Below are 26245 nucleotides of genomic sequence, written 5' to 3'. Positions count from 1 at the left end.
CGGGTTTGGCGCGGCCTTTGTCTCTCGCTGCATCTGGAGCTCTAGGTCTTCTCATCACTACTCTGTGTCCTAGAGGCCCACCCTCTGTGGCCCTGTGTCCTGTAGGTATTGGGAGATCCACAGCCAAGATGTCGGGACCCCCTGGAAGCCTAGAAATGGTGAGAGTGCCTGTTCGACATCCTGAGAGAGGGGAGGGACTGGTTGATGGGAAGTGGCTGTGGAGGGACTCAGGCCTCCCCGTAGTCAGCTCCACAATCTGCGTCCGGAATTCTCCTTACCCAGCTGGGTCCCCTCCAGCCATAAGATGGCGGCTGCGCTGACAGCCGGTCCCGGGGCGTCCTGTCTCTTCCCTGCGCAGTGACTGTGCCCTGGCCTGGCACCCTCTCTGGGCAGCAGCTCTGCACCCGCAGCTTCAGGTCTCTCCCAGATTGTGCGGGAACCACAAGAAGGTCGTCAGGGGAGAATCTTGACTCGGGGTGCGGGTTCACGATTCGGAAGAGCTTTGGTCCGTGGGGTTCACAGTTTCTCTTTTCTCCTGTTAAAAATTTACGAAGCCGGGCGCGGTGGCTCACGCCTGTAATCCCAGCATTTTGGGAGGCGAAGGCGGGCGGATCACTTGAGGTAAAGGGTTGCTAGGACAACTAAATTCCTCTTCAAAGACTCAACTTCCTGGTCAGAAGTTGTAAAAGTTGTAAATCAACCCTACCCCTTTTTCTCCCTTTTCCTTTTCTCGCAAATCGCGCGTTTATCCTATTTGGAAAAAGTTTGGGTCTAAGCTAACCGGGATCAGCTTAGATTGTGCGGTCTGACCCCAGCCAATAGGGGAAGGACACAAAAACAAAAACTACGTTGGGGTTAAAAACCCCTTCCTGGTCGGGCGCGGTGGCTCACGCCTGTAATCCCAGCATTTTGAGAGGCCTAGGCAGGAGGATCCTGTGGTCAGGAGTTCTAGATCATCCTGGCCAACACGGTGAAACCCCATCTCTACTAAAAATACAAAAATTAGCCAGGTATGGTGGCAGGAGCCTGTAATCCCAGCCACTTGGGAGGCTGAGGCACGAGAATTGGTTGAACCCAGGAGGCGGAGGTTGCAGTGAGCTGAGATCGCGCCATTGTACTTCAGTGTGCGCGACAGAGCAAGACTCCTTCCCCCCCCCAAAAAAAAGGGCCGGGCGCAGTGGCTCACGCCTGTAATCCCAGCACTTTGGGAGGTCGAGGCAGGCGGATCACCTGAGGTCGGGAGTTCGAGACCGGCCTGACTAACATGGAGAAACCCTGTCTCTATTAAAAATACAAAATTAGCTGGGCATGGTGGCGCATGCCTGTAATCCCAGCTACTCAGAAGGCCGAGGCAGGAGAGTTGCTTGAATCTGGGAGGAGGAGGTTGCAGTGAGCCGAGATCGCGCTATTGCACTCCGGCCTGGGCAACAAGAGAGAAACTCCGTCTCAAAAAAAAAAAAAAAGTAAGAATCTTAAAATTTTCTTCCTTTATGTAAACACTGTGTTTGAGTAATTTCACTGGATTTTTCAAACACTTAGTTTCAAAAACCAAGGGAGTAACACTGACATGGAAATTAAAGCTTGAACCTAGTGACTCCAAGCTAAGGCTAATATGAAGTCTGCAAAAAGAGGGAGTTAAAAAAAATTTTTTTTTGAGACAGTCTTGCTTTGTGGCCAAGGCTGGAGTGCAGTGGCGGGATCTCGGCCCACTGCAACCTCTGCCTCCCGGGTTCAAGTGATTCTCCTGCCTTAGTCTCCCTAGTAGCTGGGATTGCAGGCATATGCCACCATGCCCGGCTAATTTTTGTATTTTTTAGTAGAGACGGGGTTTCTCCATGTTGGCCAGGCTGGTTTCGAACTCCCCACCTCAGGTGATCTGCCTGCCTCGGCCTCCCAAAGTGCTGGGATTACAGGCATGAGCCACCACACCCAGCCAAAACGTTTTCTTTCTGTTCTATTATTGTGGAGTTTTTCTGGGGCTGTAAACATTTGTTCTTTGTTTTTTTGAGACGAAGTCTCTCTTGTCCCCCAGGCTGGAGTGTGATGGCATGATCTTGGCTGGCTGCAACCTCTGCCTCCTGGGTTCAAGCGATTCTCCTGCCTCGGCCCTCTGAGTAGCTGGAATTACAGGTGCCTCCCACCAAGCCCGGGTAATTTTTTTTGTAATTTTAGTAGAGATGGGGTTTTACCCTGTTGGCCAGGCTGGTCTAGAACTCCTGACCTCAGGTGATCCACCCGCCTAGGCCTCCCAAAGTCCTGGAATTGTAGACATGGGCCACCATGCCCAGCGAAGAAAATTGTTCTTTTTTTTTTTTTTTTTTTTTGAGACAAAGTCTTGCTCTGTCACCCAGGCTGGAGTGTGCTGTGGTGCCTTCTCGGCTCACTGCAAGCTCCACCTCCTGGGTTCATGCCATTCTCTTGCCTCAGCCTCCCGAATAGCTGGGACTACAGGCTCCCACCACCACACCCGGCTAATTTTTTATATTTTTAGTAGAGACGGGGTTTCACTGTGTTGGCTAGGATGGTCTTGATCTCCTGACCTCGTGATCTGCCTGTCTCGGCCTCCCAAAGTACTGGGATTACAGGTGTGAGCCACCGCACCTGTCCAAAGAAAATTGTTCTTCTAATTATTGTTTCCAAACACTGTCTAGAATTACCAGACATGATATAAACCCATAAGGTGCCAACCAGAATTTAGCGAGGACTTTCCCTATCAGGCTTCCAGTCAATTCACACTTGTGCAGCAAAGTGCATGCTGTCCCCTAAATATGCAGGCAGAATTATGTCTCTATTTGTTATCTATAGTCCTCTACAGTCACTTCTAGAGAGGCTGGATTAGATTTCTACAAAGTTCATAGGGCAGCAATCAATCATTTTATCTCTTTCAATGACTCTTCTATCTTCAGACTTGAAACAGAGTCAGAGACCATGGGGCCCACAAACCCAGTTAGAGTAATGTGTGTGCATTGAGTAGACTTGTTGACAAGAGAATCTCTACTTTCACCTTCCACCTCTTGCTAAAATGCTCACAAATTTGCAGGTAACGCCTGCTGCTCCTCCTGCCATTCAGGCCCTAAATCTACAGCTCTATATTTTGAATCCAGATCTTGAGATTTGGGAAATAAAAAACTTTTATCTAAATAATGCGGGTTCTTTTGGTTATCAAACTCAGAGATATGTTAAAATGAAAGTGCAGTTATGTCTTTCTCCCACTTTGAACTATGTATTCATCTATTGAAACTGTTCACTATTGGCACAAGTAACTATAAATTAAACTAATAATGCCACATTGGACACTATATCCCATACCCTAAAACATAATGATAGATATCCAATCAATAATCATGTTATTTATGTAAATAAATAAAAACTTTTGACAAACAACTCTGCATCAGCCCACTCTCTGTCCCTGTCTTGTCTTTACATATCTTCCTGTAAATGCTACTAATTGAAGTGTAGATTCCAGGCAACTTGAATCTTTGCTCCCAGGTTTTAACCCTTAAGCTTGACCCAAATAAACTGTCTACTTATATTCATGTTGTGTTACCTTTTTTTTTAAATGTAGACTTATTATTTAGGATGTGTTAGAGCAGCATCTATGAGGAGATCTCTCTTTTGACTGTACTCCACTTGGTGTAACACGAAAGGATGGAGAGCCAAGTCGATCCTACCTAGAATTTGCAGATAAGGTCTGCCCTCTGCCTGGGATTTAAAAAAAAATGCCAGACTTTGGATAGAGAATGTACAGAAAATTAACAAAAGTCATTTTCTCTATTGTAAGTTGTCAAGATATCTTACAGCCTCCATTTGGGAGTGTGGCTCTTTGAGATTTTTCACATCTTGTTCATTGACCTGCTACAGTTATGTGAGAGGCTCCAGGAGGAAATAGAATCTGATGGCAGAATCTGTAAGTGTAAATAAATATCTCAAGAGTGAGAGATCAGGCCACAAAATATCCAGAGCCATGACCACAACTATATTTACCTGTAAAATGTGATACTGGAGTAGAGTGTTTTTGTTCTTTCTCTTATCCAAGAGCTAGCAAATCAGGACAGATGATCCAGATTCTGGAGCTCCACCAAGGCAGTTCTATTTTCTATTCAGAATCAGCCTGAGTCTCTCCAGCCTGGCTTAGGGCATTGAGCCATCAGCCCTGGTTCACTAGGAATTCCCTCACGATCACCTAGGTGTCTTTGAGGCATTTGAGGATGTCCAGAGCAGAATTGTGTTAGGCTGAGAAGAGTGGTTAATTCTGCTTCTGTCTCAGTGTAAGAGAAGTGAGTCATCCTGTGTTTGTTCATGCCCTCATACAAGAGGTGTCTTTTTTGGTACCCAGATCAGAGTTTCTCCAGTTTCTTGGTACTTGGATGATAAACAAGGAGGAGATCTGGAGACCCAAATAGATAAACTAGTAGCTTCCATTTCATATGGCCATTAAAAAATACATGAAGCAGCCGTGGTTCCTACAATCCAGAGACTTTTAGTCTAGACCAACAACTGGATAAATAATTGAATTATGCAACATATGGTTGGCACAATACATAGATGTGTCCAAAACCTTGGGTTTTATTTAGGACACTTTATGCTGTTATGACTTCTGAATTCTACATCTGAAGGGATATCTATGAACAGAATAATTGTTATTATAATTTTTTTTCTTTAGTCAGAATCTCACTGTGTTACCCAGGCATGAGTGCAGTGACACGATCTCAGCTCACCGCAATTTCTGCCACTTGGGTTCAAGCGATTCTCCTGCCTCAGCCTCCAAAGTAGCTGGGATTGCTGGCCCCAGCCACTGTGCCCAGCTATTTTTTGTATTTTTAGTAGAGGCGAGGTTTCACCATCTTGGTCAGGCTGGTCTTGAACTCCTGACCTCGTGATCCACCCACCTTGGCCTCACAAAGAGTTGGGATTACAGGTGTAAGGCAGTGCACCCAGCTGTAAAACTTCTACTTTTTTTTTTTTTTTTTTTACCTTCTAAAGTGTACATTTTGATTTACTAATAATATTACCCTAGAAAACCTTAAGGGATTTGTTTAAATTGTGTATTAATATATAGTGTAAAGTTGACAGGGCAGTGGCTAGAAAAGATTAAAATTATAGGAACTCTGGGATTTAAGTTTCTTTTAGGTAAGCTTAGAAAAAAACAAAACTGGAAGTACCCCAGTGGCATAGAGAACAGAATTCTACATAAGGTCTTCACACTGCCTGAGACCTGATCAGATTCATGCTTTTTGGAGGCTTTATTTAGGTCTGACCCTACCCTGGAGTCTTGCCTTACAGAACTGATTAGTAGAGATCAGAGTTTTGGCTGGTGAATCCTGCTGCCTTTCTAGAGCTGCTGCTCACAATTTCCTGAATCCCAAAAGCAGATGAAAGGGAAAAATAAAGTACGTATTTTAGGGTCTTAGTTTTTAAATTTTCTGTTAAAACCAGTGCTTGCAGAGACATTCTATTTAGCAATTTGTTTTCTATTCCTGCAGATCCAGTAGTTGCTCCACAAGTCACAGAAAAGTAAATATAAACAGAATAAAATTTTCTCTAAATTACATTAAACTCTTCCTTTCTGTCTCTTTCATCTGTCTATATTTCGCTTTTATTCTTTATGGTGTTTAAAAAAATTGATGACAGAGAAACGGGAGAAGAAATAAAAATGCTGCACACTTTACCTAAATCCTAAAGTTTATTAAACCCTTAGTACCAGCTTTCAGGGTGTTATGAGAAGTAAATCACAGAATGTGTTATGCCCAGCACAGTGCTCTGTATCATTCTCTTGAGCACATAGTACCTGCTTAATAAACATTGCATTAGTACATGTGTACATGTTGTTTTTTAAATACAGACTTATTCTGACACTGCTGCCTTCAGTTTCCTCTGTAAACTTTAGAGAGCCAGCAAAGCATATAAAACTTTAGGGTAGAGATGCCTTGTCCTTATTTGTATCGGAAGTATTTGGTTGTGACAAGAGTGCTAAGTGTAAGGGACCCTGTGCTGTGCCTGTTTTCTCTAACTAATGCTAATAATGAGCCAAGAGAAAGCAACTTCAGCATTGACAGGGGACTTGTTTAAAACACCCATTCATGGATACTTTTCAAGCCTCCAGAATCACATTACATAAAGTGGAGCCAAAATTACCAAGTGATTTATAAGCCTATTAAAACTTGAGAGGCAATGCTTAGCTTAGTGATTATCAGCCCAGGCTTCTCATTAGGATCACATGGCCAATTTGCAGAACTCTCTTGTGCCCTCCCCACAGCTTCTGTTTATTGTTCTGGGTGGCAGCATCCATGTTGTTTTAATGAAGGGCCTCATGTGACTCTAAGGTGAGGCCAGAATCAAGTATGAGGGCTTCAGAATACAATCATGAGAGCTAAGTTCCACCTTTGCGCTAAAGGGTGGTCACAGGGCCTGTTCTGTTTGGGTTTGGTACAGACAGATCAGTGTGGTGCGTATTTCCATTACTGGAAATTGCTGGTGTCTGTGGCAGGGAGGGCACCTGAGGACAGGAAATGAGAAACATTGCTATCTTCGTGGAGCAGTTCATTGTTCCCTGAATCTCTTCTGTTTCAAAGGACACAAATTGATGGGCTTTTTCTGTCATTTTGCCAGTTGATGTCATGCCAGCAGGTAATCATGTGCTGCTGATACCTTTAAAGGCATGCTCTCAAGATGCAGGTGTAATTTTTCCAGAGAATCTCATCTGAGAAGGAATTCCAGAGGAGAAGGAGAAAAAAAAATGGCTCCTCTTAAGGTAAACATGTCTCAGATGAAGAGCTGTGTCCACTCTGCCTCCTGGACTCCCATGAGTTTAGTACTCACAAACCTTCACTTCTCTACTTGTGTTTTCCCTCCCTGAGTTTGGTTTAACTACTTAAAATTCCTATGATAGTCAAGGGTCTCTGAAAAATACTTCTTTCCTATATCCCAGAGTTTTCTCTGCATTCTCTACGTCATAGCTTCTTATATGCCATGCAGAATTCTCAGCAAGAATTTATAATCTGCAATATTAAAAATGTTCCCTTTGTGGCTGTTGAACATGGAAAGATGTGGATACTCAAGATTTCTGTTGGGGAAAATTGTGGTCCTTAGTATAGATGGAGAACATGTAATGTTGAGGCTTCATCTGTGTGTTCCATTAGCTGTATGCAGAACAGGATTAAGAAAATGCTTTTTTACATGGAATGGCATTTATTATCTAGAAAGTTCTGAAAAAAATTATTAGGAGATACCTGCTCTCTTGGGTGCTAAATGAAGCCTACTTAAAATTACTACTAAAAGTTACAGAACATAGGAGTTATCGAAAACTTTGAAGTTAGCATAAAACATGTTTCTTTATAGTTAAATTCAGATTTTATTTACTTTCTTTGGGAGGAATATTTCAACAGTGATGCTGTTTTCTTCTGTGTGCATTAGCACATCATAAAAATTTGTCCTAGTGCAGTTAATGGTTAATGATTCAGTTGGCGAAATAGCTCTCTGACAGATTTTTTTCACTATAGAGATAATTATTTTTCTATTCATTATTAATTATGTTCATGCAGCTGATATGCATAAACCATCACATTAAATCTGGCAGCTCTCTTTTTTAAAAATATTTTTCTTTGGAAAATGAAGTCTCTTATCTTTGTTTACAGGCTAGAAAATCTGAAAGAAAACATAGGCTCTTGCACTTACTGCATGTTTGACAAAATATCGTTTTTGGGACAAGAACATTAACATTATTGGTGAGCTTGTTAGAAATTCAAATAATCAGACTTTATGCCAGATCTTCTGGGAAAAAAAAATCCTGCATAAGAAGGTCATCAGCTTATTGTACATGTTAAAATTTGAGAGATGCCTTCTAACTCAACATGTCTTTTCTATCTGAAAGATATTCATAACTGATTCTGTATGATATAAATATAGCACTCAAAAATGTACATGTTCATGTTCATGCCCTTAATTTTATACTTTGTTATCTAGAAAAATATCATTATATGAACTAATGTTGTGGATCTTAGGCTGCTCCTTTTTCTCAGAGATAGAGAATACATTAGAAAATATTTCTGTGTTGAAAATTATTTTATTGGATAATTTTAGTCAATCCTATAAGTAAGAACCAGTTCTCTTTACTCTCTCATTTCACCTTAAATTAAAAATTCCACCAATGGCAACTTGGTAAAAATGTGTGTGTTTGTGTGTTTTTCAGGAACCATTGCAATTTAGAGATGTGGCTGTAGAATTCTCTCTGGAGGAGTGGCATTGCCTGGACACTGCACAGCAAAATTTATATAGGGATGTGATGTTAGAGAACTACAGACACCTGGTCTTCCTTGGTGAGGATAACTTAAATACATAATTCATAAAAAAAACCCAAAAGTTTTATTTCTCTTTTTTGTGGAATGATTTTAGTAATTTATCCTTTGCATAAAGAGTTTCAGATGCCCTTTTTCCAGAAAATCTTCAGAATTTGTGTATTTAGAAAAGAATTTCTTCAAGATGTTCTATCTTAATCCAAACTTTCCACGTTGCTGAGTTGAGCTTTATTCTTCACTCTAAATTAGTGGAAATTTCAGAAATTTAGTGGCATAAAATACTGTTGCCCCCACCTGAAAATCTCATTGCCACCACCAGTTTTTGATTCAGTAGTACCAGGTAGTAAATTTAAAAAGCCTACATGCAGGGCCAGGCGCAGTGGCTCATACCTGTAATTCCAGCACTTTGGGAGGCTGAGACGGGCAGATCACCTGAGGTTGGGAGTTTGAGACCTGCCTGACAAACATGGAGAAACCCCATCAATACTAAAAATACAAAATTAGTACGTCATGGTGGGGTAGTCCTGTAATCCCAGCTACTCCGGAGGCTGAGGCAGGAGATTCCCCTGAACCCAGGAGGCAGAGGTTTTGGTGAGCTGAGATCGAGCCATTGCACTCTAGCCTGGGCAAGAAGAGCAAATACTGCTCTAATTTTGATAGGAAGTTTATTGAATCTATAGATCACTTTGGATAATGTGGCAATTTAAAAATCTATTTGGATCTTCTTTTTTTTTCATAGTGTTTTTATTGTAAAGATTTTTTACCTTCTTAGTAATTTTTTAAAGAAATTTATTATTTAATGGTATAGTAAATAAGATTTTTTTCTTTCCCTATTTTATCAGATAGCTTAAGTGTTTGAGACCATACATATACTTGTGTGTTTATTTTATGTTTTGCTAATTTACTGAGTGTATTTTTCAGTTTAGAAAGGTTTTAAGGTACTGTTTATGTTTTTTTTTTTCTTTTTTTGAGATGGGAGTCTCACTCTGTTGCCTAGGCTGGAGTGCAATGGCATGATCTCAGCTCACTGCAACCTCCGCCTCCTGGGTTCAAGCAATTCTCCTGTCTCAGCCTCCTGAGTAGCTGGGACTACAGGCGCGTGCCGCCGCACATGGCTTTTTGTATTTTAGTAGAGATGGGGTTTCACCATGTTGGCCACGCTGGTCTCGAACTCCTGACCTCGTGATCCACCCATCTTGGCCTCCCAGAGTGCTAGGATTAGAGGCATGAGCCACTGCAACCGGCCCTATTTATGGTTTTTAAAGTACTGCTTATGGTTTTTTAAATATAAGATTGTATGATCTACAAACAGCAACTTTTTAATTATTTTACTCCATCTCCAAAAAAAAAAAAAAAAGAAGAAACCTTAAAGTTGAAAGTATTTTCTAAATATTTAGAAATTTGTTATGAATTAGTATTTTGGTATTAATTTATGAGAATATTTTATTACATTATTTCTGCTGAGTACATTACTAGCTTGTAATTGAGGAATATAAGCAAGATTCATGCTATTTATTTTTAATGAAACAGGTATTGTTGTCTCTAAGCCAGACCTGATCACCTGTCTGGAGCAAGGAAAAATACCTCTGACTATGAAGAGACATGAGATGATTGCCAACCCCCCAGGTAGGTGCGAATGAAAATGAACACAACAGACAACGCAGATAAGAGGTCCCAAGGTCAAAAAGAAAGCCAGTCCTTATCTGGGAAGCTGTGTTCCAAAGGAAATAATTCCTGGTCAGCTGTTTTTATTTATTTATTTATTTAATTTTTCTCTCACAAAGGGACATCTTCTGTCTCATGCTTTTAAATTCTCTAAGGATTCTACTATTCTTTCGGTGAGCTTCCTTCAAGTTCACAGTGAGAGCCAAATTCCTCTTTATGGCTTATAAGAGATTGCACAATCTGGCTGTTTTTCCATTGTCCTGGGGACACATGAATATCTGCATGATTTTGAGAAACTAAAACTGTTTTTTAAGTTGTCTTTTTGTATCAGATCTGAAATGTGTGAGAGTACTAGTTTTTGTTGCATTTTTTATTCATTTTTTTCTGCACAGTCCATTCTGTTTTTATTACTATATAGGCTTGAAATACAGTTTCAAATTATAAGTATGATATCCTTCTGCTTTGATCTTCTTCCTCAAGATTGCTTTGGCTATCAGAGTTATTTTAGTATCATGTAACTTTTAGAAATGTATTTTCCATTACCATGAAAAAAATACCACTGCAATTTTGATAGGAAGTTTATTCAATCTATAGATCACTCTGGATAATATGGCAATTTTAAAATTTATTTGGATCTTCTCTAATATTTTCACAGTTTTTTTTGTTTTTTGTTTTTGAGATGGAGTCTTGCTCTGTTGCCCAGGCTGGAGTGCAGTGCATGATCTTGGCTCACTGCAAACTCTGCCTCCTGGGTTCAAGCAATTCTCTGCCTCAGCCTCCTGAGTAGCTGAGATTACAGGTGCATACCACCATGCCTGGCTAATTTTTTTTGTATTTTTTGTAGAGATGGGGTTTCACCATGTTGGCCAGGCTGGTCTTGAACTCCTGACCTCGTGATCCACCCACCTCAGCCTCCCAAACTGCTGGGATTACAGGCGTGAGCCACCCTGCCCGGCCCATAGTTTTTTTATTGTAAAGATTTTTTGCCGGGCACAGTGGCTCACGCTTGTAATCCCAGCACTTTGGGAGGCCGAGGCGGGCAGATCACGAGGTCAGGAGATCGAGACCACGGTGAAACGCCGTCTCTACTAAAAATACAAAAAATTAGCCGGGCATGGTGGCGGGCACCTGTAGTCCCAGCTACTTGGAGAGGCTGAGGCGGGAGAATGGCGTGAACCCGGGAGGCAGAGCTTGCAGTGAGCCGAGATTGCGCCACTGCACTCCAGCCTGGGCGACAGAGCGAGACTCCATCTCAAAAAAAAAAAAAGATTTTTTACCTCCTTTTTTTTTCTAAGAAGTTTATTACTTAATGCTATGGTAAATAAGATTTTTTTCTTCCTCTATTTTATCAGATAGTTTGTTTTAAGTGTATGAGACCGTACATATACTTGTATGTTAATTTTCTATTTTGCTAATTTACTGAGTGTACTTATCACTTTAGACAGGTTTTAATGTTATTTATTGATTTTTAAATATAAGATTGTACGATCTACAAACAGCAACTTTTTACTTATTTTTCTTTAATTTCAATGGATTTTTTTATTTCTTTGACTAATTTTTCTGCCACATGCTTCCAGTGCTACATTAAAATAGAAGCATTGACAATGGGCACAATATAGTTTTGTATTGGTGCCTAAATTTGATGGAGCAAACACCTCTTCAAGTTTTTTTTTTTTTTTTTTTTTTGAGACAGAGTCTCACTCTGTTGCCCAGGCTGGAGTGCAGTGCTGCAGTCTCAGCTCACTGCAACCTCCACCTCCCGGGTTCACGCCATTCTCCTGCCTCAGCCTCCCGAGTAGCTGGGACTACAAGCGCCCACCACCACACCTGGCTAATTTTTTTGTATTTTTAGTAGAGACAGGGTTTCACCATGTTAGCCAGGATGGCCTCGATCTCCTGACCTCGTAATCCACCCGCCTTGGCCTCCCAAAGTGCTGGGATTACAGGTGTGAGCCACCATGCCTGGCCTTCAAGTTTTTATAAACTGATTTTAGAAGTTAAAGATCTTTTGTTGCGCCCTTAGGGTGATGAGATGCCCTCTGAATTTGTAGTGGAGAGGGGGTATAGCTTGGTGACAAGGTTGCTGGGTCTGCACTAGGGTCCACCTTTAGTTGGCTTGTTACAGGGGCTTGGGTAGTTGTAATTCTCATTTTATTTTTGGACAGACTGCATATCCTTCAGGGCTTTGCTCAGTAGTTAAGACACTAGGGCATGTTTTTGTAGTCAGGTCTGCATATGGTGGGCCTTATATCTGGATATTGATGAGCATGGCTTTTATTGAGTATCAGAGAGCATTCCCTCAGATAACTGGGTGGGTTTCTATATAGGCAGAACTGACCATAAACTATCTTGTTTAAGTGAGTAGTCATGGAGATAGTCTTTTTTTCACCATGTGTTTAATGATGAATATATATTTCCTTTTGTGAGAGAAATACTTGTTTGATTTGAAGGTAATTTTCAGAAAGATTTATAATTCTGGATTTTTTTCAGTTTTTCTTTAAAAAAATTGTTTTAAAAACACATAACATAAAATTTACCATCTTAATTCAAGTGTACATTTTCAGGGCCAGGCATGGTTGTGGCTCCCATCTGTAATCCCAGGATTTTGGGAGGCCAACACAGGAGGATCCCTGGAGCCCAAAATTTTGAGACCAGCCTGGGAAAGATATGGAGACCCCTCTTTATAAAAATAATTTAATAATTACCAGGCATGGTGGTATGCAGCTGTGGTACCTGCTACTTGGGAGATTGAGGAGGAGTCAAAGTTGTACCACTACACTCCAGCTTGAATGACAGAGTGAGACCCTGTCTCAAAAAAAAAAAAAAAAATGCTGTTCATTTCAGGCACGTTAAGTATATTCTCATTGTTATGTAAAAGACTTCTAGATACTTTACTTCTTGTAAAACTAGAACTCAATACCCATTAAATAACAACTGCTCATTTTACCCTCTCTCTCACCCTTGACAGGCAAAACTTCCACTTTTCTGTTTTATGATTTGACCACTTAAGATATCCATAATTTTGTTACTGGATTAATTCAAGTGACATAATATTCTCAATGTTCATCTTAAAATGTGACAAGATTGTTCTTTTTAAGATGGAATAATATTCCATTGTATGTATATGTTACATATTTGATATGTTTATAAATCAAGAGACATCTGGGTTGCTTCAACCTTTTGGCTTTTGTGAATACTGGTGCAATAAGCATGGATTTTCAAATATGTCTTCCAGGTCCTCTGTTGCTTTTCTTTTTTTCTAGAGGTGGGTTCTCTGTCACCCAGGCTGAAGTGCAGTGGTGCGATATCAGCTCACTGAAACCTCTGCCTCCTGGGTTAAAGCAATTCTGCTTCAGCCTCCCGAGTAGCTGGGATAACAGGCGCCCACCAACACACCTAGCTAATTTTTTTGTATTTTTAGTAGAATGGGGCTCATTATGTTGGCCAGGCTGGTCTCAAACTCCTGACCTCAGGTAATCTGCCCACCTTGGCCTCCCAAAATGCTAGGATTACAGGCTTGAACACCTGGGCCTGGCCTGTGTTATGTATTTTGTAAATAGATATAATAAGTGAGGAACATTTATAACATTTTTAAATAATGGCTGCATCTTTGTTTTCCAGAAACAAGCAACATGGGTTTCATTTTTATTGCAACATCAACAGATTGGGTGTTTTTAAAAAAATTTACAGTGGCCATTCTAATGGATATGAGGTGATTTTGTTTGTCATTGTGTTTTTTTTATTTCTCTACAAATCAGTAATTTTGTGCATTCTTTCTAATGCTTTTTCCCATTTGTGTAGTTTTTTGATGAAAATTTTTTTGGTTCATTTTTAAATCAAGTTATTCAACTTTATTGTTTAGTTTTAAGAGTTGTTTATTTATTTTGAATATTAACTTCACATGAAATTTGCAAATGTTTTCATCCATTTTCTAAGGGATGTTGCCACTTTTGAATTTTCTTCCGATGTGCAGAAATTTTGATGTCTAGTGTATTTAAACTTTTCTTGTATTTGTTGCTTATGCATTTAATGTCATATCTAAGAAAATGGTGGCAAGACCAATGTCATGTCTTTTTCCTGTATTTTTTCTAATAGATTTATTATTTTCTTTATGTCTAAGTATTTTGTTTAAAATATATTTTTGTATCATTCAAGGAAATAACCCAACTTTATTTTATCAGTGTTGATATTCAGTTTTCAACATCATTTTTTGAAGATATTACTTTTCTCTATTTTGTACTTATAGCAACTTTTTGAAAGACCATTTGATCATATATAGAAGGGTTCATTTCTGAGCTCTTTAACTGTAGGTTGTATTGACATCTGTGAAGAATAAAATTTTTTGACCTCTGAGCAAGAATATGTTGAAGAGTGTGTTTTATATTCACATATTTTTGAATTTGCCAGTTCGCCTTTTGCTTTTAATTCCTAGTGTCATTCAGTTTTTGTTAGAAAACACAATGTATAATTTTAGTATTTTTAAATTGATTTGTTGTTGTTTTAAGACAAGATCTTACCAACACCGAGGCTGGAGTGCCGTGGCATAATTTTGACTCACTATAGCCTCAGCCTCCTGGGCTCAAGTGATCCTTTCACCTCTGTTTTCTGAGCAGCTTGGACTACAGTCATGCACTACCATGTCTGGCTAATCGTTTGCTTGTTTGCAGTGTTAGGATCTCATTATGTTGCCCAGGCTGGTCTCAAACTTTTGGCCCTAATGGATCCTCTTACCTTGGTCTCCCAAAGTGTTAGGATTATAGGCAAGAGCCACTGCACCCAGTCAGTACTTTTAAATTTAATAAAACTTGGTATGTGTCCTAACGGAATACACCAGATGCAAATAAGAATATTGTGTATTATCTTGGTTTTGACTGGAGAGTTTTGCATGTGTCTGTGAAGCCTTGTTGGTCTATAATATGGCTTCCATGTTCATGTTCTCCAGCCCTCATGCTGCAAAATAAATCTTCAATGTTGGATGTGGGAACTGGTGGGACATGTTTGTGTCATGGAGGCAAATTTCTCATGAATGGCATGGTACATCCTCTTGGTAACCAAAACTTTACACTCTATTAATTCAAATGAGAGCTGGTTCATTAAAAGAACCTGGATCCTTCACCTCACACTTGCTCTGTTTCATTAACATGTAGTATGTCCAATTACTCTTTACCTTCCACCATGATTGTAAGTTTCCTGAGACCCTCACCAGAAGCAGATGCTTGCACACACTTCTTATAGTCTGTCAAACTGTGAGCCACATAAATTATTTTTCTTTAAAAATTATGCACTCAGCTGGGCACGGTGGCTCTGCCTGTAATCTCTGCACTTTGGGAGGCTGAGGCAGGTGGATCACGAGGTCAGGAGATCGATACCATCCTGGCTAACATGGTGAAACCCCGTCTCTACCAAAAATATAAAAAGCCGGGCATGTTGGTGGGCACCTATAGTCCCAGCTACTGGGGAGGCTGAGGCAGGAGAGTGGTGTGAACCTGGGAGGCGGAGCTTGCAGTGAGCTGAGATCGCTCTACTGCACTCCAGCCTGGGCGACAGCGAGATTCCATCTCAAAAAAAAAAAAAGAAAAAATTATGCACTCCGCTGGGTGTGGTGGCTCACACTTGTAATCCCAGCACTTTGGGAGGCTGAGGTGGGTGGATCACGAGGTCAGGAGATCGAGACCATCCTGGCTAACACGGTGAAACCCCATCTCTATTAAAAATATAAAAAAATTAGCCGGGTGTGGTGGTGGGCGCCTGTAGTCCCAGCTACTTGGGAGGCTGAGGCAGGAGAATGGCGTGAACCTGGGAGGCGGAGCTTGCAGTGAGCTGAGATTGCATCACTGTACTCCAGCCTGGGTGACAGAGCAGGACTCTGTCTCAAAAAAAAAAAAAAAAAAGAAAGAAAAAGAAATTATGCAGTCTCAAGTATTCCTCTGTATGCAAAATAATATGGTCTATAATGTTGCATAAGTTGTCTGTTTCTCATTTTTTTCTCTGAATTTTCTATTTATTGTTGCGACTGGGGTCTTGATGTCTACAATTTTTATGTTGCTATGTATGTCTTGCTTCACTTTTGTCAATATTTGCTTTATATATTTTGGAGCCCTGATGTTATGTTTACATATACATATAGATAGATAAATAATATAGTTACAGATTCCTGTTAAATTAACTCACTTTACCATAATATAATATCATTCTTTGTCCAATGGTAGTACTTGACCTATAGCATATTATGTTTAATATAATTATGACCACCTCACTCAATTGTGGTTACTATTTTTATGAAATACACATTTTTTTCCTTCTGTTAATTTCAGCCTATTTGACTCAATGCTACAATGAGTCTCTTGTAGGCAGCATACTGTATGCTTTTAAAGAAACCACTGAGGCATTCTATAGCTTTTCCTTCATATGCATTTATTTATTTATGTATTTATTTTGAGACAGAGTTTCACTTTTGTTGCCCAGGCTGGAGTGCAATGGTGTGAGCTCACTGAAACCTCCACCTCCCAAGTTCAAGTGATTCTCCTTTGTCAGCCTCCTAAGTAGCTGGGATTACAGGCACCTGTCACCATGCGCAGCTAATTTTTTTGTATTTTAGGTAGAGATGGGATTCCACCATGATGGCCAGGCTCATCTTAAACTCCTGACCTCAGGTGATCTGCCCGCCTCTGCCTCCAAAGTGCTGGGATTACAGGCATCAGCCAACACGCCCGGTCTCATTTAACTTTGAGATAGGGTCTCACTCTGTCAACCAGGCTGATTTGCATGATTCACTGCTGCCAGAACCTCCAAAACTCAGATGATCCTCTCATTTTAGCCTCTCAAACAGCTGGGTTACAAGTATTTGCCATCATAGCCATCTAGGTTTTATTTTTTGTAGAGACAGAGTTTTGCCATGTTGCCCAGGCTGGTCTTGAACTCATAGGATCAAGTGATGAGCCTACCTTGGCCTTCCAAAGTCCTAAGATTACATTTGATTTTATTAAGTAATATAATTAATTTATATTTACAATGAATAAAGAAACAAAGTTGTCATTAGCAGTTAGACTGTTATTGTTTTATGTGTTTCTAGTAGTTATATTTTTCTCATCTCTTGTTTTACTTTCTTAATTTTCATTTTATTTTGTACTGGCATGCTTTCATTATCTTCTTTTGCATACTTTCTATAAATATTATCTTTGTAATCATCTTGAAAACTGGAGATTACATACATCTTGAAGTTAAAACAATATGTTTCAATCTCATAACTTCAATTGATTACAAAAACTGCCTCTATATTTTATGGTTTGTTATTGATATAAAAATTATTTTATATGGTGTATCTATTAACAGATTTACATAATGTTTCTTATATTTTATTTAAAAACTTAAAAGTTTTTATGTACCATCTTCTTTTTTTTTGAAACTGAGTCTCACTCTATTGCCCATGATGGAATGCAGTGGTGTAATCTTGGCTCACTGTAACCTCCACCAGGCACGGTGGCTCATGCCTGTGTTCTCAGTACTTTGGGAGGCCAAGGTGGGCGAATCAGAAGGTCAGGAGTTCGAGAGCAGCCTGGCCAACATGGTGAAACGCTGTCTCTACTAAAAAATACAAACATTATCCGGGCATGCTGGCAGGTGCCTATAATCCCAGCTCCTCAGGAGGCTGAAGCAGGAGAATCGCTTGAACCTAGAAGGCGGAGGTTTCAGTGAGCCAAGATCACAATGCTGTACTCCAGCCTGGGCAACAGAGCAACACTCCATCTCACAAAATAAAAAAAAAATATGTCTTTTGATTGGAAAGATGATTATATATATATTTAAATCATTTTCTGAAATAGAAAAAGTTACTCTTATTTTTATTAAATGTTGTATTTGATTCTTGTATCTTTGTCACTCGTTTTCTTTTTGTTTTTTTTATTTTTGTATTGATATGCTTTCAGTTTCTTTCTTATTTTATTTTGTGTATCTATACAGCTATTATCTTAGTGGTAACATGGGGGATTACATGAAACCTCTAAAAGACACAACAATATATTTGAATGTGGTAAAAAAATTAACTTCACTTACATACTGAAATTCTTCATCATTACATTTGCCTTCAACTTTGTTACTGATTTTGCTAATTATATTTTTTATTTTTATATTTTTTTATTTTTTTGAGACGGAGTCTCGCTCTGTCGCCCACGCTGGAGTGCAGTGGCGCAATCTCGGCTCACTGCAAGCTCCGCCTCCCGGGTTCACGCCATTCTCCTGCCTCAGCCTCTCCGAGTAGCTGGGACTACAGGCGCCCGCCACCACGCCCGGCTAATTATTTTGTATTTTTAGTAGAGACGGGGTTTCACCATTGTCTTGATCTCCTGACCTCGTGATCCGCCCGCCTTGGCCTCCCAAAGTGCTGGGATTACAAGCGTGAGCCACCGCGCCGGACCTTTATGTTGTATATTTATTAACAGATGTTAACAATATTTCTATACTTTTATCTTTTAAATTTAGAGAGTAATTAAAAATGTTTTCTGTACCATTATGACAATGTTAAGTAAGAAATTCCATTTTTGTGTATGTGGATATCTTTTCCAGAAAGTTACATATTTTCATAGGTTATCTGTTGTTTTCTTGCATTATGTTATTTTCAGTGGAAGAAACTCCTTTTAGCATCTTTGACGTGTATGGTTTATGCAGTGCCAATATACTTTCTCAGGATTTGGTTATTTTGGAAGCACTTGTTTTATTTGGTAGTACAATTTTGCTGATGGCATTATTCCCATTTGACAGCTTTTTAAAAAAAATTATTATAACTTTAGCTATATCACAGTTTTTTTCTGATGTGCAAGAATGTTTTAAATAAATTCACTGGTGCCAGTTGCGGTGGCTCATGCCTATAGTCCCAGCACTTTGGGAGACCAAGGTGGGCAGACCACCTGAGGTCAGAAGTTCGAGACCACCCTGGCTAACATGGTGAAACCCTGTTTGTACTGAAAATACAAAAAATTAGCCAGGCATGGTGGCGCACGCCTGTAATCCCAGCTACTCAGGAGGCTGAGGCAGGAGAATAGATTGAACCCAGGAGGCAGAGGTTGCAGTGAGCCAAGATTGCATCATTGCACTCCAGCTTGGGCAACAAGAGTGAAACTCTGTCTAAAAAAAAAAATTCCCTGGTTATCTCATGAGACTGCTTATAAATGGAACATCATTTTTATCTTGCAGCACCCAAAATTCTATTCTTATATGTGATTTTTGAAATTTTGCTTATATGTGTGTTTGTTATAAATATATTTGTGTGTATCTAAGTTTGTTCAGCTTTTTCATATTTACATCATATTTTCTTTTAATAAATTTTTCAGTTTTTTATTTTTTATATCCACAATTTTTGTTTTTTTGGTATTTTAGTATTTCTTTTTATTCTCATTTTTCTGATCTTCAGTAGTTGGGTTTCTATTTTTTTCTTATACAGAGTCTTTTTCTGTCACTGAGGCTGGAGTGCAGTGGTGTGATCTCAGCCAGGCTGATCTTGAACTGCTGACCTCAAATTATCCACCCACCTCAGCCTCCTAAAGTGCTGGGTTTACAGACATCAGCCACCACACCTGGCCTTTTTAATTTTATTTTTGAGACAGTGTCGCTCTGTTGCCCACGCTGCAGTACAGTGGTATAATCTCCACTCACTGCAACCTTTCCCACCCGGATTCAAGCAATTCTTCTGTGTCAGCCTTACAAGTAGCTGGGATTACAGGCACGTGCTACCATGCCCAGCTAATTTTTGTATTTTTAGTAGATACAGCATTTCACCATGTTGGCCAGGCTGGTCTCAAACATCTGACCTCCTGTGATTTTCCCACCTTGATCTTCCAGTGTGTTGGGATTACAGAAATGAGCCACCAACACTGGGCTGTTCAATTCATCTGGAATTTTAAAAATTACTTTATATACTTTTTATGGTTGCTTTTGAAAATTTTATAATTTTTTCGGTGGGGCCATGTTCTAATATTTGGTATACATTATAATCTTTGATAGAGATTTGGAAATTAACAAAAAGCTACCTGTTACAATCTTTATAATATAGCTTTGTCCTGGCGTAGTCTGAAATCAATTGTCTTGGCTAGAGATTCTGGGAATGTCTCAAACATGTTTTTAGGATGTGTCTTGTGTAAAATTTTGTGTCTATTATTTGGTTAAATCAGCTTATTCGTATTTCTTCTTAATAGTCAGTAATCACTTGCTAAACCCATTCCCTGTTTGGGGTACTGCCGTTTCTCTGCTTCTCTATAATTTACCTTTAGACTTAGCAAACTCGAACTGTCATTCCAACATACATCACCATTTTTTTCAGCATTTTATGTCATGGGACACATTATCTGGTGTCTAAAAAAGCCCCCAGAAGACAGAAATAAAGATGTATGTGCCAATGTTTCTTGTTTTTTAAAAAAGAAACTAGGAGTTGGCAATTTACATTTTTGTGTGTATGTGTGAAACAGAGTCTGAATCTTACCCATTCTGGAGTGCAGTGGCATGATCTTGGCTCACTACATTCTCTGCCTCCACAGTTGAAGCAATTCTCCTGCCTCAGCCTCCCAAATAGCTGGGATTACAGGTACCTGTAACCACGCGTGGCTAATTTGTTTGTATTTTAGTAGAGATGGGGTTTTACCATGTTGGTCAGGCTGGTCTCAAACTCCTGACCTCAGGTGATCCTCATGTTTTGCCATCACAAATTGCTGGAATTACAGGCATGAGCTATCATTCCTTGTTGGCAATTTACTTTAAAAAAAAATTTTTTTTTTTTTGAGATGGAGTCTTGCTCTAGCCCCAGGCCGGAGTGCAGTGGCGCAATCTTGGCTTACTGCAACCTCCGTCTCCTGGGTTCAAGAAATTCTCATGCCTCAGCCTCCTGAGCAGTTGAGATTACAGTTGCCCATGACCATGATTGGCTAACTTTTTGTAATTTTAGTAGAGATGGGGTTTCACCGTCTTGGCCAGGCTGGCCTTGAACTCCTGACCTCAAGTGATTCACCCACATCAGCCTTCCAAAGTGCTGGTATTACAGGCGTTGAGCCACTGCACCAGGTTGGCAATTTACTTCTAAAGGCACAATGTTATACTGGAGAGCAGGAAGAGCTGTTGCATATAAGTAACAGACTTTTCTTTATCTTCTATGTGACTGTTTGCATTGTGCTCACCTGGGGACTTTCACACACTTAACTCATTTACAAATTTTTTACAAATGTATTTTGGTCAGTATGTTTTTGTTACCTTTATATGTCCAGGAAGAAATTACAGCTTGTGGCATTTTGCTATGTCATCTTGCTTATGTAGTTTGTGTAATTTTATAGGTTAGATTTGTAAAGTATATTTATCTGAGTCTAGCAATTGAAGTAATGTGTTTTTATTGTTTCTTTCAGTTATGTGTTCTCATTTTGCCCAGGACCTTTGGCCAAAGCAGAACATAAAAGATTCTTTCCAGAAAGTGATAATAAGAGAATTTGAAAAATGTGGACATGGCAATTTACACTTTAAAAAAGGCTGTGAAAGCGTGGATGAGTGTAAGCTACACAAAAGAGGTTATAATGGACTTAACCAATGTTTGACAACTACCCAGAGCAAAATATTTCAGTGTGGTAAATATGTGAAAGTCTTTCATCAATTTTCAAATTCAGAAAGACATAAAAGAAGACATACTGAAAAAAAACCTTTGAAATATGTAGAAGGTGACAAAGCTTTTAATCAGTCCTCAACCCATACTACACATAAAAAAATTGATACTGGAGAGAAACCCTACAAATGTGAAGAATGTGGCAAAGTCTTTAAGTACTTCTCTACCTTTACTACACATAAGAAAATTCATACTGGAGAGAAACCCTACATTTGTGAAGAATGTGGCAAAGCCTTTAAGTACCCCTATACCCTTACTACACATAAGATAATCCATACTGGAGAGCAACCCTACAAATGTAAAGAGTGTGACAAAGCTCTTAACCATCCTGCAACTCTTTCTTCACATAAGAAAATTCATACTGGAGAGAAACCATACAAGTGTGATAAATGTGGCAAAGCCTTTATTTCATCCTCAATCCTTAGTAAACATGAGAAGATTCATACGGGAGAGAAACCCTACAAATGTGAAGAATGTGGCAAAGCCTTCACCCGTTCCTCACACCTTACTATGCATAAGATAATTCATACGGGAGAGAAACCATACAAATGTGAAGAATGTGGCAAAGCCTTTACATGGTCTGCAGGCCTCCATAAACATAGGAGAACTCATACTGGAGAGAAACCCTACAAATGTGAAGAATGTGGCAAAGCTTATACTACATCCTCAAATCTAACTGAACATAAGACAACTCATACTGGAGAGAAACCTTACAAATGTGAAGAATGTGGCAAAGCTTTTAACTGGTCCTCAGACCTTAATAAACATAAGAGAATTCATATTGGACCGAAACCAAGAACGTGACAAAGCCTTATTTTATTATTATTATTATTATTGTTTGAGAGGTAATTTCACTGTTGTTTCTCAAGCTGGAGTGCAATGGTGTAATTTTGGCTCACCACAACCTCCATCTCCTGGGTTCAAGTAACCCTCCTTAGTAGCTAGGATTACAGGCATGCGCCACCACACCTGGCTAATTTTGTATTTTTAGTAGAGATGGGATTTCTCCATGTTGGTCAGGCTGGTCTCAAACCCCTAACCTCAGGTGATCTGCCTGCTTTGGCCTCCCAGAGTGTTGGGATTACAGGCATGAGCCACTGTGCCTGGCTGACAAAGCTTTTTAAGGAAGTTCTCAACCCTTACTACATATTAATTCATACTGGACAGAAACTCTACAAGTGTGAAGAATGTGGCAAGCCTATAACAAGTTCTCAATTCTTTTATTTTTATACATTTATTTTTTGAGATGCAGTTTCACTCTTGTGACCCGGGCTGGAGTGCAATGTCATGATCTCGGCTTACTGCGACCTGCACCTCCTGGGTTCAAGCCATTCTCCTGCCTCAGCCTCCCGAGTAGCTGAGATTACAGGTGCCCACCACCATGCCCAGCTAATTTTTGTATTTTTAGTAGAGATGGGCTTTTGCCATATTTGCCAGGCTGGTCTCAAACTCCTGACCTCAGGTGATCCACTCGCCTTGGCTTACTAAAGTGCTGGGATGACAGGCATTAGCCTCACTTCTCAGCCACATGCTCTTAATTCTTAGACATGGCGATAATTCATGGTGAAGAGGAACTTTACAAACCTGAAAGATGCGACAGTGCTTTTCCCAACACCTCCAACTTTTCTATGCATAAAAAAATTATACTACTGTGAAACCAAATAAATGTATGAAATGTGACAAAGCCTTTGTGTGGTTGCCACACTTTATTGTAGGTAAGGTAATTCATAATTCCAAAATACCTACAAGTATGAAGAATGTGGCAAAACTTTTAATCATGCTTACACCGTATTTCACAGGAAAGCTATTATCCTTGAGAAAAATTGTACAAATATAAAGAATATGGAAAAGCCATTAATGCCCATCACATCTTACTCAACGTAAGAAGGTTCATAGTTAATAAAAATAAAAGAGCAATTACTGTGAAAAAATATTTCAGAAAATATAAACCTTTAAGGTGAAGAAGAGTATTGATTCTGAAGGCAAGCATTACAAATATAAAGGGGTTTGTAGTACCTTTCCTTGTATTGCAGATCTTATTGCCCACATTTTGTATTAGAAGGAAACCCTAAAGCGGTTGCCAAGCTTTGTGCAACATCAGGGAATGTATATTGAAGAAGATTCCTGCAAATGTAATGAGTTTGGAAACACTTTTTAGATAAATTATTTGTGGCCGGGCACAGTGGGTCATGCCTGTAATCCCAGCACTTTGGGAGGCCAAGGTGGGAGGATCACCTGATGTTGGGAGTTTGAGATCAGACTGACCAACACGGAGAAACCCTGTCTCTACTGAAAATATAAAATTAGCCATGCGTGGTGGCACATGCCTGTAATCCCAGCTACTCAGGAGGCTTGAACCCCAGAGGTGGAGGTTGTGGTGAGTCGAGATCATTGCACTCCAGCCTGGGCAACAAGAGCGAAACTCCGTCTCCAAAAAAAAAAAAAAAAGAAAAGAAATTTATTTGTGTATAACTTTAAAAGTAGATTTTTGGAAGCATTGTAATTACATTAAAAGTATACTTGTTCCAGCTGGGCATGGTGGCTCACGCCTGTAATCCCAACACTTTGGGAGGCCAAGGCAGGTGGATCACGAGGTCAGGAGTTCAAGACCATCCTGGCCAAGATGGTGAAACCCTGTCTGTACTAAAAATACAAAAATTAGACATGTGTGGTGGCGGGTGCCTATAATCCCAGCTACTTGGGAGGCTGAGGCAGAGAATTGGAATTGCTTGAACCCAGGAGGAGGAGGTTGCAGTGAGCTGAGGTCGCACCATTGTCCAGCCTGGGTGACAGAGCAAGACTCCATCTCAAAAAAAAAGTATATTTGTTTCCTTAAAAAAATTTTTCTGAAAAGTGAATAATGATGTAATACAGCTTTCAAATTACTTTATGCTGTTACTTTATTCTTATTGTATTCACATGTGAAAGCATGTGTTCAATTTTTGCTGCATCAGAGATATTAGAGATACTTTTTTATTAATTGGGCATTTATGACCTTTTCTATAAAAGTAAGGACATTAAAATGTAAGATGCCTGATGAAAATATAAGTGGAGAGGCTCTTTGTCGTTAACCTATATTAAGTAATGTATAGGTAGGTGTTCAGAGTAATACTTTTCTACATTATAGTGAGAAATTATAGATAAAAGTATATTAAACTAAATTAGTATATTTTACTTATTGTACTTTTATGTAATAAAATGCAGTACATTTAAAAATTGTTAGATTATGTGTGAATTTAATTTTATGTTTTTTACCATGTTAAGACTATTGTGCATTTAATGAAGCATTATTATGCCACTAACATATCCCACCTTACTCAAAGGTGTAGGTAAAAGATGGTAGCAATATACTATTTGGTACATAATGGGATAACGTCTCTAGTAATCACTTTGCCAGTGGCTTTAAACAGCAAGTGAATTTAAGAATATTGTTCCCATTGGTTAAATTTTTATTCTCTTTTCTTATTGAAATTTATTATTAGTATTTGTGGGTATATAGTATATGTATATATTTATGCTTTATATGGCATATTTTGATTCAGGCCTACAATATGTAGTAATTACATTAGGGTAAATAAGGTATCCATCACCTCTAGCATTTATCCTCTGTATTACAAACAGTGTAATTATATACTTTTAGTTATTTTAAAATGTACAATAAATTGTTATTGACTACAGGGTTATTTTTATGATCATAATAAAAATTATACAGAAATATAAATAAAATACAGCCAGGCCCAGTGGCTCATGCCTGTAATCCCAATACTTTGGGAGGCTGAGGCAGGTGGATTGCCTGAGGTCAGGAGTTCAAGACTAGCCTGGCCAACGTGGTGAAACCTCGTCTACTAAAAATAAAATATATAGCTGGGCATTGTGGTGCATGCCTGGAGGCTGACGCAGGAGATTCACTTGAAACTGGGAGCTGGAGGTTGCAGTGAGCTGAGATTGCACCACTTCACTCCAGCCTGGGTGACAGACTCAATCTCAAGAAAACAAGAAATAGAAATCATACATATACTGAAAAATTATTAATAAATGTTTGTTATATGGTTTTCTTTGAACACGTGGTCTCTGCCTGCAAACGTAGACTTTTAGTGTTAATTTACATGAGTTATATATACACATATTACTCTGAAGATAAACCTTAGGTGTAAGAAAATTATGGAGTGTATTTGTGTGAGCATGAGATTGTATGTATTTTCAGAAGAACAATTATTGGAACAAAACAAATTATTTTAATAAGGTGGCTAATAAAAAACTAAGCACCTTGAGAATGCTGAAAGCAAATCTATGCTTTCTGCTTTGTCTTGAATTTATTAATATAAAATTTTATGGCTTATGTTTCAAATTTTTTTCAGAATCTGCCTATTAAAGTACAGGCAGCTTTGTCTCCAGAAACAACACTCTTGAGTACAACAATAAAAGCCCTCTTCAAACAGAAAACAAATAATCATAGTTAACACTTATTTTAATGAAAATTCAACCAAAATTAAATTATTGGATATATTTTATTGTCCTATGTGTGTATGAATATATAAAATGGTGCATAAAGGAAAAATAAGCCAGAAAAAAAGATGTTAATATTTGTAATGAATAAAACTGGAAATTAGTTAATTATTATTTGCAGGTGATATCTTTGTTTATGTAGATAACA

The 26245-nt window shown here is 39.1% G+C and overlaps 1 protein-coding gene across 3 annotated transcripts; it reads left to right on the top strand.

Annotated features, from left to right (window-relative positions):
• On the top strand, positions 1-26245 carry ZNF486 (zinc finger protein 486). Of its 3 annotated transcripts, none has more exons than XM_058434919.1 (5): positions 70-158; positions 2033-2150; positions 8189-8315; positions 9825-9920; positions 21341-26245. In XM_058434919.1, the coding sequence occupies exons 3-5, from the start codon at positions 8282-8284 to the stop codon at positions 22393-22395; spliced, it is 1185 nt and encodes a 394-aa protein (XP_058290902.1). In that variant the 5' UTR covers positions 70-158; positions 2033-2150; positions 8189-8281; the 3' UTR covers positions 22396-26245. The 3 variants fall into 3 exon arrangements, with proteins under 3 accessions (XP_032003102.1, XP_058290902.1, XP_032003099.1); XM_032147208.2 differs by lacking the exon at positions 2033-2150 and adding an exon at positions 6610-6751 and having other exon boundaries at positions 100-158; XM_032147211.2 differs by lacking the exon at positions 2033-2150 and having other exon boundaries at positions 1-158.

The sequence above is a fragment of the Hylobates moloch genome, unplaced genomic scaffold (genome assembly GCF_009828535.3).
Source record: "Hylobates moloch isolate HMO894 unplaced genomic scaffold, HMol_V3 SCAFFOLD_82, whole genome shotgun sequence".
NCBI lineage: Eukaryota > Metazoa > Chordata > Mammalia > Primates > Hylobatidae > Hylobates > Hylobates moloch.
Note: the sequence above shows the minus strand (reverse complement) of the source record. Positions and strands in the feature narration are given on the sequence as shown.

Bases quoted from the DNA above. Each gene is read 5' to 3' on its own strand.
- ZNF486 (XM_032147208.2), top strand. From the start codon at position 6,659: ATGCTCTCAAGATGCAGGTGTAATTTTTCCAGAGAATCTCATCTGAGA. The intron at 6,752-8,188 runs GTAAACATGTCT...TGTGTTTTTCAG, and splicing joins AAAAAATGGCTCCTCTTAAG to GAACCATTGCAATTTAGAGA. The intron at 9,921-21,340 runs GTAGGTGCGAAT...TGTTTCTTTCAG, and splicing joins GATGATTGCCAACCCCCCAG to TTATGTGTTCTCATTTTGCC.